Source organism: Ostrea edulis, chromosome 3 (assembly GCF_947568905.1).
Source record: "Ostrea edulis chromosome 3, xbOstEdul1.1, whole genome shotgun sequence".
NCBI lineage: Eukaryota > Metazoa > Mollusca > Bivalvia > Ostreida > Ostreidae > Ostrea > Ostrea edulis.
This window is the reverse complement of record NC_079166.1, coordinates 8667876-8682986: the sequence shown is the minus strand read 5'-3', so window position 1 is coordinate 8682986 and position 15111 is coordinate 8667876. Positions and strand designations below refer to the sequence as shown.

General features: G+C 33.3%; 1 protein-coding gene across 8 annotated transcripts in view; it reads left to right on the top strand.

The window, feature by feature from the left end:
- The window catches only part of LOC125673605 (nuclear speckle splicing regulatory protein 1-like), a 96082-nt gene that overhangs the window by 24626 nt on the left and 56345 nt on the right, over positions 1 to 15111 (top strand). For 3 of the 8 annotated variants that reach the window (XM_056159881.1, XM_056159882.1, XM_056159875.1), the window contains exons 1-4: positions 3511 to 3637; positions 3945 to 4026; positions 4186 to 4408; positions 10315 to 10431. In XM_056159881.1, the coding sequence (XP_056015856.1) occupies positions 3961 to 4026; positions 4186 to 4408; positions 10315 to 10431 (406 nt within the window). In that variant the 5' untranslated portion in view covers positions 3511 to 3637; positions 3945 to 3960. The other 5 variants (XM_056159877.1, XM_056159883.1, XM_056159879.1 and 2 more) reach the window with 5 other exon arrangements.

Below are 15111 nucleotides of genomic sequence, written 5' to 3'. Positions count from 1 at the left end.
CAATGTGTATACACAGGGGAGACACTCATAGTACATTGTGAGGTTCATGTGTATACACAGGGGAGACACTTGTAGTGCATTGTGAGGTTCATGTGTATACACGGGAGACACTCAGTACATTGTGAGGTTCTTGGGTATACACAGGGTAAACTCTTGTAGTGCATAGTGAGGTTCATGTATATACATGGGTAAGAACTTTTAGTGCATAATGGAAATCATCTAGTTACACAACAAATATTGGATATTAAGGTATCAGTTGATAGAAAGCACAGATTTATAATGCATTTTAGGTTTTAAAAAAAAGATGGAAGAAAAATGCTAGTAGTTATAATCCCCGCAAACAAAATTTTGAGGGTATTCAAAATTCGTTATGTCCATCCTTCTACCTGTATCACTTTCTTGTGCATACGATTTTTTTAAAATCAAGAAACATCAGAAGCCCAATGCACAGTACAAAAGTTGTGTAGAGACCCATTATGTTCATAGAACGACTTTTATCTTGCACATACCCAGGCATAATTCATTGCATTAATGTTTAGCAAATCAAAGTAAAATATAGTATGATATTTCGGTTTCCTGTTTCCCAAGAATCTGGTGTAACAACAGAAAAGGCATTTGAACAATCAATGAAAATTTCACATTTGGTGCGCCTAAAACTCGAAGAGCTGATCCCTAACCCTAACCCCGGATCAGCTCTTCGGACGAACAGGACATGTCCTAATTCGCTCCGCTTTTATCACTGATTGGCAAGCCAAAAAAAACTCCCAAAACATGTACTCTGCTTTGTAAATACGTTGGTAGATTAGTGTAGTTGTAGTGCTAGATGTATTTATATGTAGTTTGTATTATTATTCTCTGTTGATATTGGCCACATTATTTAATTCTTTTCGTTTGTCCTGAAGAAGGGACGGGTCGTCCCGAAAATTTGACAATCAATCTGGTTGTTCGTGTCGTTGGTCATTTTAGTGCTTTGTGTATATATATATATATATATATATATATATATATATATATATATATATATATATTCGCATTAAACGTAGGTTAATGCGAATTAAATCTGAACAGCGTTCACACGGAGATTTTAATGCGCATTAGTTCACTTCGAATTAAAATTGACGACGCGATTTAATGCGAATTAAATTTACTTCGCATTAGCTCCGTGTGAACGCTGAGCGAAGCTAATTCGAATTAAATGTAGACGCATGCGTAATGGCAAATTTGGGTCACATACATCATACCCGTGGTCAGCTATATATATCAATGTTAGTTTTGTGCGAAAAACTAATCAAAATGATAGTAATCACTAAAATACACGTACAAACAGCATGTTATTAGATAATAATTCCAATCTTATTTATTACAATTGTTTTGATTGGACAAAAATAAAGCTGAACAAGAGTTTACACATCAATAAATCCGAAAACGCGATGTATTCGTACACGCCTGAAAACAAACAACATAGTGCGGGTAACTATTCAAATTTTTGCAATTGTTAATAAAGTCAATGAATTGGAATTATAAGAATCAAACATTCTTTTGGAAGAATTTATCGATGTGTAAACTCCAGACATTTTACTCACAAACTTAACATAAAAGTGCTTCGCACTTTTATTCAGTTTGTGAGTAAAATGTCCGGAGTTTACACATCGATAAATTCTTCCAAAAGAATGTTTAATCCTATAATGTCAGACGTAAATATGTGCTCTGCATAGGCATACTGAGTAATACAATATGGAAAGAATTGCTTTTAATACGACAAAAATGTTTCGAAATAGTGATATGATTTTCTCTTTTACATTTTAACAAATATGCCGCTTGATCATTGTTGAATTTCTTTATATCAAATGACGTCAAAGTAGACTTACAGTGTATAATACGTATTAATTAGTAATTAAAAATTACGTCACAACTGTAGTCAGCGGAATGAGGAAAGAAACGTTCCGATGTTTTAACTGGGCTTATGAAGAAGAAATATATTGTCTAAAGTGAATGCTGGTCGTCAGAAGAAATAACAAGTGATTTCTTGGGAACCTATAAAAACGAAACACAAACACAAAACTCCTTGTATGTAGATCAGTTACATGTACATTGTTAAAAGATATAAAGTGTTTTGAACAATGAATTCTGTATCTACACATTATTGATTAAAATATCTATAAAATAATTTTCAATAACATAGTATATATTATTTTATTTATTGTGCGCACCCTTTGATGTAGAGATGCAATCGAATTTAATGCGCATTAGTTTACTTCGCAATAAATATTACCGCCGTGTGAATGCTATTTAATTTGAATTAATTTAATGCGCATTCGTGTGAACGAGGCATTAAAATAGCTGTATCCTTCGTTTAAATTATTGCATACAAACTGAGGTATTTTCCATATTTGGGTATGACCATATAAGGAATACCTCGGACAGTATTTGAAATATGCATATGTATTTGAAGACAAGTATAAGTATATCTGTTGAAAACGAATGTTTGATGCACAGTGGGGTTCAAGGTGAACATGAAGTGCTATTTTACTTTCAGTAAATATTAGTCAAAACTGTGGAACTCGGTATGTTTGTCTAGAAATCTATACCTCTCTTTGTAATATACACAAGTATGTGTGTGTGTGTGTGTGTATATGTGTGTGTGTGTGTGTGTGTGTGTGTGTGTGTGTGTGTGTGTGTTTGTGTGTGTGCGTATGTGTGTGTGTGTGTGTGTGTGTGTGTGTGAATAACAAAAAAGCAACTGTAAAGCATACCTAAATGCTCAAGTTACATGTTTGCAAATTGTAAATGTCTTGACAAGTTTTGTATCATATTAATTTATCCAAAAAAATGACTTAATTGTGTATCATACCGCAGTATACGGCTCTTTCACATTCCTATTTCAATCAGGTACTATGAAACTATGTATTGAAAAATGTCGATGATTTATTTTGTACCAGAACGTGAAAAAATATATCTTCATTTTAACATAATCTCGATCGGAGTTTTCTTGTCTGTTTAAAGAAAATTCTATATCATGATTGTTGATAGAAACATTCTTTGCATCATCATTATTATAGATATCCAAAATGCAATCAATTTTGAAGCATTATCTAATTTTGTCAAAATCCATTTGCTTTTTTTGAAGGGGGTCAAGTCTCCAAAACGAATCATAACGCATAATTTATCTTATTCGAAGTCTGTACTATTGCACAGGACGTATTACAATGTATATGTTCTATTGTTCTCTGTATTTCAGGAAACATTTCTGTCACTGTAAAAGTAATTCTTCCGAGATACAAAATATGAAATGAATATACACAGTATATATATGGACACCTTTTAAAATCATTGTTAATATTTTAAGTATCCGAAAGAGAGTGTCATACAACACTCTATCTTAATATTTACCAAACTAAATATGTACGTAACACAATAACCATGCGAAACCCTCCCAGGTATTGTCATAAACACGGGGTCGATATTAGCGAAGATTGCGCAATGAATGATTAAATTCACGAAAGCGATACACCTTAGAGTTTATTTTTAGCTCGTTGGAATTCATAAGGTAGCGGTTTCGATTTAGCGGTAAAAATGGCCGATCTGTAATGTTTTTAAGATATTCAAGGATTATTAATTTACTTCTGAGTTATAAAAGGTAATCCCTTAATTATGTTATCTCGAGGCAATGATGGTTGGCAGTCAAAAATGATGGATATATATCCTTCATTAAATCGAAAGTAGGAGATAAATATTTAGGGCGTAAGTTTAAACGAATGCATTTTCCTCCCAAATTGACCATGTTTTTGCATATATCTACACCGTGTAAAAATGTTTGACTTTTTTTTCTGAATCCCACTTACAAAGATGTATGTGGATAAGAATACATTTGCTCATGTTTGTGCATGTACATGTATTACACATTAACTTTATCGAATGACGCTGTATATCAAACATGATTTCAGATCCGAGGACATTTGAATGGTTACACAACCTATGATGGGGGAGTCCATTCTAGCAGTTGGTTTAATGGTGCTCTTTTTCCACGTGAGTGTTACAATTTACAGTCATAAAGTATTTTCGTTTTGACTTAATGAAGGTAGAAGTATAATGCCGCAAAGAAATTAACTATTGACATTACAATCAAATATTCGTTTTAAACGCTACCTACACACGCACTTATATTCTTACTGATAATGCTTACAGATCAATCCAATTCTTGGGAACAGTTGTCCGTCAACAACTGCAACAATTAAAATAGTTGATGAATGTCCTAAAACGGAACAAGCGTGGAAAGACGCAGCTGCAAGAAAAGGTTGTCATATGTTGGCGGCGACTCAGTATTGCTCTAAGTTTCAATATCACTGCTTGGTGAACCAGTGGCAAAATGCGACGTTAGAAGTGTGTGCTCCAATCTGGTATATTTCTGGTAATTCTAATGTTTGTTATTCATTCGTAAATGACAGCTACATCTATATTGTGTTTATGAAATGTTTATTATTTTTTTATTTAGGTTTTTTAAAGTTAGTTATCCGGGTTTGATGATAACATGTTTCTCTTATTACATTTTATGTAATTAAGTCACACCGTCATTTTATGGAGGTGCATTAATGCCACAATTACAGTTGTACATTTTAGCATTTTTATTTAACTGTTTAATTTCAAACTGTTTTGTTTTCTGGTTTAACCATTACTAAAATATAAGCGCTCTGGCACACAGTTGCTGCAAATTTGCAGTGAATGTAGTTGCGGCACATTTGCCACAAGTATATTTTTTCGTATGCAATTTTTTTCTCTGACACATAGTTTGTGGCAAAGTTGCGGCACGCACTTGCTGCACACTTCTGCCACACAATTTGCGGCATATTTGTCGCACGTATATTTTTTGTATGCAAATTTTTCCTCAGGCAAAGTTTGCGGCAAAGTTGCTCCACACACTTCCAGCACACTTCTGGCACTGTCTACTTGAAATTAAGAGATTCCATATAAGCTGTAGTTACAAAAAATATTAACAGTTCAATTGATATGATTTCAAGTACAATGAAATACCGTGTAATATTTAACATATTCTGATAAAGAAAATACGCATTAAAAAAAGATTCTAGAACAGAAATGACCGGGCTGCTTTAAAATATATGTTATCTAATCATAGATGCTGCAGTACAGAACATACTGGAAAAGTGACCTATTAAATGTAGAATTTAAAAAAAATCAGTCTTTTAAAATGCCACATGGATAAGTAAGTAAGTAAATTGTTTAATATAGTAACATGTGTAATGATACAGTTATACAATTAATTTGACAATAAACGTAATTCTTTACACCTGGCCCAAAGGACCTATATGTCACTGATTAATATTTTTACAATGTTTAAACAAACACATAAATGCAGATGGAATGATATTAGAATGTCTTTTCTGTGAAGTTCTGACGGATTTTAAGAGCATCAAATATGAAGATAGCGGCTTCCCTAGGAAATTTACATAAAATATGTATATCTTCAATGTTTTTATAACACCTGTAATGTGCAAGGTCTAAAATGTTCAGTAAAAAACTATGAGAGGAGTTGTTTACACAAAGTAGGTACATGTACCATGCGTAAAATTGACAAAATTTAACAACATCATGTACATGTGAATTTTTCAAAGAAGATCCGATCACTTTCAAAACGAGACATACACATCTTCAATGCTTCCATAAGAGCAGTACAAGGTCTGAAAGATGTCAACTGAATACTGTAAGAGGAGTTGATTACAAAAAAAATGTATCGTCTATTTAAGACATTCTTAAACAAGATGTGTTTGTGAAAGATGTCTTTGTGAAACACAAATGTCTCCGACAATGGCCAATTCCAAAGATGGCCAATGTTACAAGGCCAAATATCTTGGTACCAGTAGAAATATCTTGTCACAAGAAATGTTCATGTGCAATATGAAAGCTTTAACATTTACCATTTAGAAGTTATGACCAATATCCTTTTTTAAAACGTAGGTCAAATGCCGAGGTCAAAAGGTTTAATAGCAACAGAAAGGTCTTATCACAAGAAATACTAATATGAAATATCAAAGTTCTAGCACTCATTGTGAAAAGGGTATTAACAAAGTTATAGTTTTCAAAAAGTAGGTCAAACTCCAAGGTCACAGGGTTAAAAATATGCCTATGGTTCTGTTTAAATTTAAAAATAAAACCGAGAGGGCTACGACATTGCAACTAAAATAAGTATAATATCATACAATTAAGGCAATTACAAAATGTCAATTCAACATAATTACAAATATTTGAATGAAATATGTTAAAGTACACTTGCAGTGTTTTTTCAGTACTTTTGGACCGGGGTCCTTACAATTGCGAAAATTAGCTACAAAACAAGAAAATTGCGAAAATCCATTTTAATGAAAATGTGTGATTAATCAGTACATTTAGAATGATGTGTCTTAAGATATAAATAATGTAACACAACCATGCTCCATATCTGGTAAATATCAGTACTGTCAGAGTGTTTACTTTACCAGAAATCACGAAATTTTCATCACCGGAAATGCCATAATAGATAAAGTGGTCACAATATAACATTTTGTTTAGGTACATCATACAGCCAATTTTAAGCATTTGCATTTGGGAATTTTGGGTCAGATTTAGGGGAAATTTCAAAGAATTGGTTATGGGTACAAAAGGAACACTATTTATTTTGAGGTCAATAATCTAAAGGTCAAGGGTCAATCCACTCCGGGCATGGAAATATACTGTACACTCAATATCTTGAGAACCATTTGCTTGACTTACATCAAACTTAGTACACTGGTATATCCATGATACATCCTAAGGAGTAAATTATTCCTTGGGAATCATTTGCTTGATAGGCATCGAACCTAGTACACCGATGCATCCTCGGGATTAGATTACCCCTATTGATTTTGAGGTCTTATGGTTAAAAGTCACAGGTCAATCCACTCTGGACATAGAAAAAAAATGTCCGCGCAATATACCCCGAACTCTTTGCTTGACAGACATCAAACTGAGTACAAAGTTACATCCCAAGAATCAGATTATTCTATTGATTTTGGTTTCAAATGGTCAAAGGTCAAGAGTCAAAGTGGACACATTGATATATTTTCTTCTACATTTTAAGAATAATTTGCCTGATTGACACCAAACCTGGTACATTGGTGTATTATTATGAGCAGTTATCCTCTGTTGATTTTAAGGTCACGTGGGCAAAGGGTAAATCAAATCTGGATATTGGAAGATAATATCCGATCAATGTCTTGAATTGTGTGGCAGTACTGATGCATATGTATAACCGTTTTTAATTTTGCCCCACGGGGAGATATATGTTTGTAAAACATCCCCCCCCCCCATTATATTTCTGTTTTAACGACACTGTAGTAATGTCACTTTAACAATTGTGTTATATAGATATAGAAATATAGATTTGAAATTAAAACCCGACACAAAATATGACAATTCGATTTATTTAAACAAAATTGCTGAAATAAATTTGTAGCACCGATCTATCTCTATATGATATCGATTAGTCCGATATTGCAGTCAACTTATCACTAAAGCAGTGTTTTATTGAATGTGGAATTTAATGCCCATCTTACGTTACACACTTATCAACATGATTATAACAGTATCACAAGTCGACATACGTACCTTATTTTCACTCGGAATTAAATGTCGCTTTTTGATTGGTAAAACTGTACCACATGACTTCCGTCTATATCACTATGTCATGCAGGTTGAATCAGAAACATTATCCATGTTTCTACTTTTTTCCTCTTTTATATCATACTGTTCGCTATCGAGGGTCTCGTTAATTAGAGTATAGGTTTTCTGTATGACATTAGATTTGTTGTCGTGTCCGCCGAACACTAAACACTGAACAGCAACAACGATGCTTTGAATATTTTAAGGATTACTTGACGGTAAAAGGTGGAGTGCAAATTTTGACGAAATTGACTGTGTGAAATTGGACGAAATGTCAGGATACTTTTGAGTTTTCCCTGACGTCGTAGAGACTGTGAAACACATTACAAAGTGACTTCGTTAGATCGCCATGGCATACACATATGTTTAAAGTTATTTCCTTTCAACAGCAAATTTGATATCGTGAAATATGCCTCGTTTACTGACAAGAAAATTTCTCTTTTCAAGGAAGTTGCATCTGAAGCCAAAATAATGGGGAAGGGGGACGTTATTCACCACCTTTCTTTTCTCCAACAATGATAAGAATTTCAATTTTTAGAACTGGTTGTAAAAACAAAAACATTTGAAAAATCGGGGGTTTTTGTGGACAAAATTACTAGTGAAATTGATTATGTTGAATTCAATACTTGTACTGTTCATATATTCCTTATTACCATCCTTCAGAATAATACAGTCAATTCTATTGGGCGAGGGCTGGTCACGTGAAGGAAGACGATTCGTGATGTCTTCCTCACGTGCGGGTTTCCTTCAAACGATGAATTTTGATGACACAATTGAGTTAACTTTAATAATATGAGGGATCGTTAATCAACATATTCTGATAGTGACGTCAGTTTCAACATGAACGACCACAAAGATAGATCTTCCAAATTTATTGCATTTTCCCCATTGTGCTTGATGGTTACTTTTTGTTTTAGGAAATACGTTACATCTTGACGTTATGTTTTTGCATCATTCTATTATGACGTCACAATCGACTTTTCGTGAGTATCCGGGTTAGAATAGGTCCTCAATAACCATTGCTTGTCGTAATAGGCGACTAAATGGGGCGGTCCTTCGGATGAGACCGTAAAATCCGAGGCCCCGTATCACAGCAGCTTTGGCGCGATAACGATCCCTCCCTCCTCAAAGGCTGCAAACGTCAAGTATAGGCCTAAATTTTGCAGCCTTTCACCGGCTATAATGACGTATCCATGTGAGTGAAAATTTCTAGAGAGACGCGTTAAACAATATACAGTCTACTCCAGGGGACCGACCTGAATTGTTCATTATATCCAAAGTTCAATATAACCAATGCTGAACTACACAAATATTGCTACTGGGGATTTATTTTAACTTCAATATAACAGATATTTCAATATAACCGACTTCAATATAAGTGGAGTGGACTGTACAATCATTCAATCAATCAAATGTCAACATCGAATGTTCTCCCTCTCGTTAATGCTCGTTTAAATACCCTAGTATTTGTTTTGTTTAACGTATACATGCATTTGTAGGTAACATTCATTTCACCATTTGAAAACCATTAGATTAGTTTTATTTTTCTGTAGAAAATATAACGATTTTTGACATTTAAAATGAAAAATATGACAATAAGTCAATATATGTTTGGTATTGTATTTTTAGATTCTTCAAGATGATAAAACTATTTTTTTTTATTTCTAGGCGCTCTCGGGTGATAATACTACTAAGACAGGGTAGTCTGTGATGTCTCCCTGATAAACAGTCCATACTCGTATACAACAGTCTTGATTGAAGTCAGCATTTCGCAAATCCTATGGTCGTTATAACGATCTAGTTCGTCAATACAACCTATCATTGGATCAAATGCTGTCTGACGTGTTTCATACCGATTGTTAAGCCGTTCTTGGCACATTAATTTTGACTGCGGATAGCTCCGTTTACCTGATCAAGATATAGGGCCCACAGCGGGTGTGACCGGTCAACAGGGGATGCTTACTCCTCCTAGGCACTTAATCCCACCTCTGGTGTGTCCAGGGGTCCATGTTTGTCCAACTATCTATTTTGTATTGTTTATAGGAGTTATGAGATTGATCACTGTTCGTTATCTTCACCTATTTGATTTGAACATATTTTATGATATAAGTCCATATTATGCACACGGTTTGAAAACAAGTTCTTTCAACTTACGGGGTCATCACCATAAGTACAACTATCAGTATACCGATTGATATTACCAATAGACATAATGGTAAACTGTTAACGGGCTTGAATACGTGTCATTTCATTAATTATCGTGATTATCAGTTGTGTGTATGTCGACTTCTTAATGACACCCCATACACAGCGGACATAAGTAGTATTGTAAGTCAGGATACGTATCAGACAAGACGGCATCATTATCTAGAAATACGACAGAATTTCCTATGAGAAAAGTATTTCTAGTTATCAAATGATTGGGCTGACGTGTCAATTAATTATATCAACTTGTCTACAATATCTATTCAGTTTCAACACGTGTATGTCTGTTTTAAATGACGATTTGATGAGTTTCGAGTTTTGTTATCTATTACCTGAAATGTAACCTATCTTCACTGAATATTTGATGTAAAACCAGATCTGAAAAATTCATCGCATTTATACTATCTACCTTTGTTTTAGGATTTTGTGTTATGTTCAACACGGATGAAAAGAGAGTAATCGATAATTTTCGATTAGATTGTACAAAGTTTAGAGACCCATGTCCGACGAGATACATATCGACAGATGCTTATAAATGTAAGTAACTAAGTAAGTTTAGACATAGTTTACAATGAAGAGAGAGATAAACAGAGAGAAAGAAACAATGACTAGTACAAACAATTCTCAACAAAGTACTTTATCAGCATATCGACACATCTATTTTTCGTATTAGGTATTTACTCATTGATAGCCATATGGTAATTTTCTTTTCAAAATGCATAAACAAATGTCTTTAAACCTTTAACATTTGGTCATGACGAGTTTAGATCGATACTTTGGTGAATGTTCACTGGATGCAAATTGAATGATAGACGCAACAATTCAGTGCCTCGTCAGTGGTTATTCAGTTGTATTGAGTTCATTGACAGATTCAGTCCCTGGCATGTTCTACTTTCCTACTTGATCGGTCAGCCGAACGGTGGACGAACGGTGAATGCGTAGAAGGATAATTTGTACCCTCTAGTAGGACACAGGGTCTCTCCATTTTAGTATGACCCCGGGTCACCCTATTTTCTACAGTTCTAAGTGAAAGCACAGTGTAGACAATGTATATTGCAGACTAACAAGGAAAAGGAATATTGCAAGTCATTATTGGTCATTTGCATGTCATCAGTTCTACGCAAAACACAGCCCTATTTTAAAATGATAATTCACTGTTATCCGCATCTCATTCACCAGATCTTCCCATATACGAAAATATCATATGAACCTCGCTTATAATAAATACAATGCTGTGAAAGGGAAATTGATCTTGGAATATCATCCTTTTATTTAGTTGTTTATTTATCCGCGAAGCGCATTATAAGAAAGCGTAAACTGATGCAAACCATGTTATGCTCGTATGATATGCCACAGAATCAAAGGCAGTCCTTATAATTTAATGCAAAATACACAATATACTAACCAGCGTTTATCAAAAAGTATATAAAACCTAAAAAAAAAAAAAAACAAATACAAGTCAACTGAACCGCGAATTGATTCACTTAGCAATAACGAAGAAACGTCTATAAAGCTATGAAGGTAGCCATCTTAGTTCTAGGGAGCCTATTTATCAAAATATTGTAAACGTAGTTATTGAAGTTTGTCATTGCAGAAAATATGTGTAGCTATGCATGCAATGCGCATTTCGCTGCCCCTTTAAGGACACATCGCATGTTTCTAAACTTTTTAATTTGTTCAGCAAAATTAATTCATTCCATGCCTAAAACTACTTTACATTTGTTTTAAATGAAACAGTTTGCGTAGTTTTCGAGTTTGAAAGCGATGAAATTCAAATCTTGCGATATGCATTTTACGCGCCATTATCTGTGACGGCATATGCAACCTCGAGCGAGAAGATTTGAAACAGTTGTTAGCCATAAACAGATTAGATTTAATTGACAAAAAAAACCAAAAAAAAAAAACAAACAAAAAAAACCAAAAAAAAAACCAATTATCACATTGACGGCTTGTAAATAACACTGCATTAGGGTGCTTTGTGCCGTTTAAGGTTGTACTTGCTGTCAGTAGAGAGGATTTGGACTGTGTTTTTTTCAATTTTCGAAGGAATGTATGAGGGACAAGACGTGAATATTTTCTGTCGGCACAACGACTATGCCATAAAAAAAAAACAAGTAGAATTTGTCCCTGTACTTTTTCAAACAAGCACTTTGACAAAGACGTAAATAAACAGCGAAAAAATGGTTTTATCGAAGCTACGCACCGTTACATATAGGGCTACGGCTTACGCTTTCCGTTCTGCTCTCAAATTCAATACCCACTCGCACCAACTGACCTTCACCTTGTAACAACATATAGCCTAGCAGTTTCCACCAACTGGTATTTTTAAAACAGAAATTTAAAGATAAAAGATAATTGAACTTTCAATTATAAATAATGAAATATGATATTTCCCAACTTTGAATTGAATTAGGCCTATAATGCTTTCATTTTTTTTTAAAGTCTAAGCTATTGGTAAAATTTTGCATGTTCTAAAAAGGTGGCAAAATTGAAGATCATAACTAGAAAATCACAGAAAGTTCTTCAGAATGTTTACAAACACATTGGATAAGCTAGTAATTACGAAATAAGTCCCTGTTCTCATTTGCCTAAACTGGTACCCTTTCACTTCACATCTCTTATGTTTGTGTGTAGCCACCAATCAGCAGGGTACCAGTTTAATATATTGTCCTCCAGACAAATATTTTATAAAGGGCTAAAACGTCAAAATGACTTCAATTTCAAAGCGCTGCAGCTATAGATAACTCATAATTAATACTACAAATTTGTTTTTGGAGTTCTTCTTGCAAAATATTGTGATGTCATTTTTGAGATAAAAGATAGACACTATGCCTTTAAGGAACGCGTACGTAACAACAACACGCCGCGTTCCCGCTTCCTAACAACGTGTAGGCCTAGATTAAAAAAAATAATGATTAATAAAATTGTTTGAATAAAATAATTTAAAAGTATTGTGATTTTCACTATAAATTTTCTTATTTTTATTTTTTCCGAAATGCACCCGTGACAGTAGGCCTAGTTGTCAATGATACATACGTAATCGTATCATAATTTAGGCTTATCTAATTTTATCCAGAAACAAATTTAGAAATAATTGCACTGTTTATTTTAGAGAAGCTACAATTAACACTAATTACAGTTGTTTAAAGAAATGGCATTACCAAATAGTGTTTAGACAGTGATCCCATTAAAACATTATTTACTCGCAACTGCATATTTCATACTTGCTTTCCTCGCTACATTTGGGTCGCTATTTGTATGCACTGGTGGCTAAAAGACATAAGACTGGGGAAAGTTGTCAACATCAAAATAAATGTTATATATGGTAAATAAATTAGGCCCTTAAAACCCGAGTTTTTAAAATATCTAACACTACTTTTACAACAAGTTGATCGACGAAGGTCGCATATGACGTCACTGTACCACGTGACTACTTATCTAATTAACTAGGCTCTTTGAAATCGGGGCTTAGATTTAAGTCCGTATTGTGGCTAATTATCGCAATACTTCAGCGAACAAACTATTACAATTAATTTCTATAAGCGTAGGGAAGACAAAATGCATATAATGCTGTATACGTTGAAAGCACGAGATGTGTCCTTTAAGGTAGCTACTGATAGCTAGTCCCCAAAAACCACTCATTGAATTTTTTCCAATTTAATTTATTATAATATTTGGACTTTATCCTAAAACATATAAAGAAATCGACAAAAGTAATCAGGTTAATTTTCGAGGAAAGCGAGATTGAAATTCCCTCTTTTGCAGCCCCAAAAGAGAAAAATGCCAAAATTGAGCAAATTTACTCAGAAGCCAATAAAAATTTTATTGACACCAGAAATATTGTTTGTCATATATATATATATATATATATATATATATATATATATATATATATATAGTTATGTAAATTACTATATATATATATATATATATATATATATAGATAACAGATAAAAAATCAACATTAATTAATTAGAAATTCAAAATGCATCTAAGGAAAACATTGGAATGATTCGACTTGACAATCGACCAAATTTACCCTGAATATGGCATTTCTCAAATACTATCAGGCATAAAGTTTCTGACAAAAAAAAAATTCTGCTCATAAAATTTCTGATTTTATTTCATTTGTATCTAAAATATTGAATAGAAATAAATATACTAAATGAGGTTTAATCTGAAACTATGTCAGATTTTGTAACCTTACCCCCTCCCTTCTAGAAATGAATTTTAAGAGATACAGTCAGCAGATATAAAGTATTGACCTTAAATGATTAAGCATTTCCAAATTAATTCCACTTTGAGCATTCAACATTACAATACTAGAAGTTTCTATGAGCCATTTAAGAATGATCTATAGTGTGTGCTATTGCAGTTGATCTTTTTGCACTCACAATGATTGCCTAAATATTTAGTTATTCTTCATACAATTTCTTGTAATAACTGGACCAAATCTACATCCTATACACATTTGTTTTATAAAACTTTATATCACTATACAGTATAATACACCAAAATCGTTTAAATAACCATTTCATATTTCAATAAATAATTAGTATCAATGGAAAGAGACCCATGGACTGCCCATTTATCACTAAGTCCATCTGAGCCACCTTGCCTTCACAAATAGGTGTGTCTTTTATAAGTTTAAGAATCCTGATTGTAGTTTCACAATGAACCAAAAAACTCACTATTGGATAACTGAGAATGCATGTATATTGCATTAACTAACTGTAATTTTCCCCAGGTGAAGGTCTATGTTCACTGTACGTATAGGAGGGGGTGAATTAGTTCCATTATGAAACTTTTCTAAAAATTTGATGAACATGTACATTAATGTATCAATGATGTGTGTTTCAACTAAATTTTGAATTACAAGGAAAATGCAAACACATTGATAGAAGTTATAAAATTGGTATTCTATCATGTGTACATTTTTTACTAATATATCTAAGAAAGAATAATCAACAGTGAAATTTCCTTTACATCTATGCAATATTATTGTCTTTCAAAAGGCATGTACATGTAATACACGAGTACATGTACTTGTTTTCCCTTAAATTCACAATTTAGTTTAAAGTATGTTGTACAACATACACTACTCTGAGCTCATAAGTGAATTAATGTTTTTCATCCAAGTCTCAAATTTAACAGTAGTTCTTTAATCTTCGGAACTTGATCAAACATTTCTAAATTTGTGGAGTTGTGGGGGTCCAG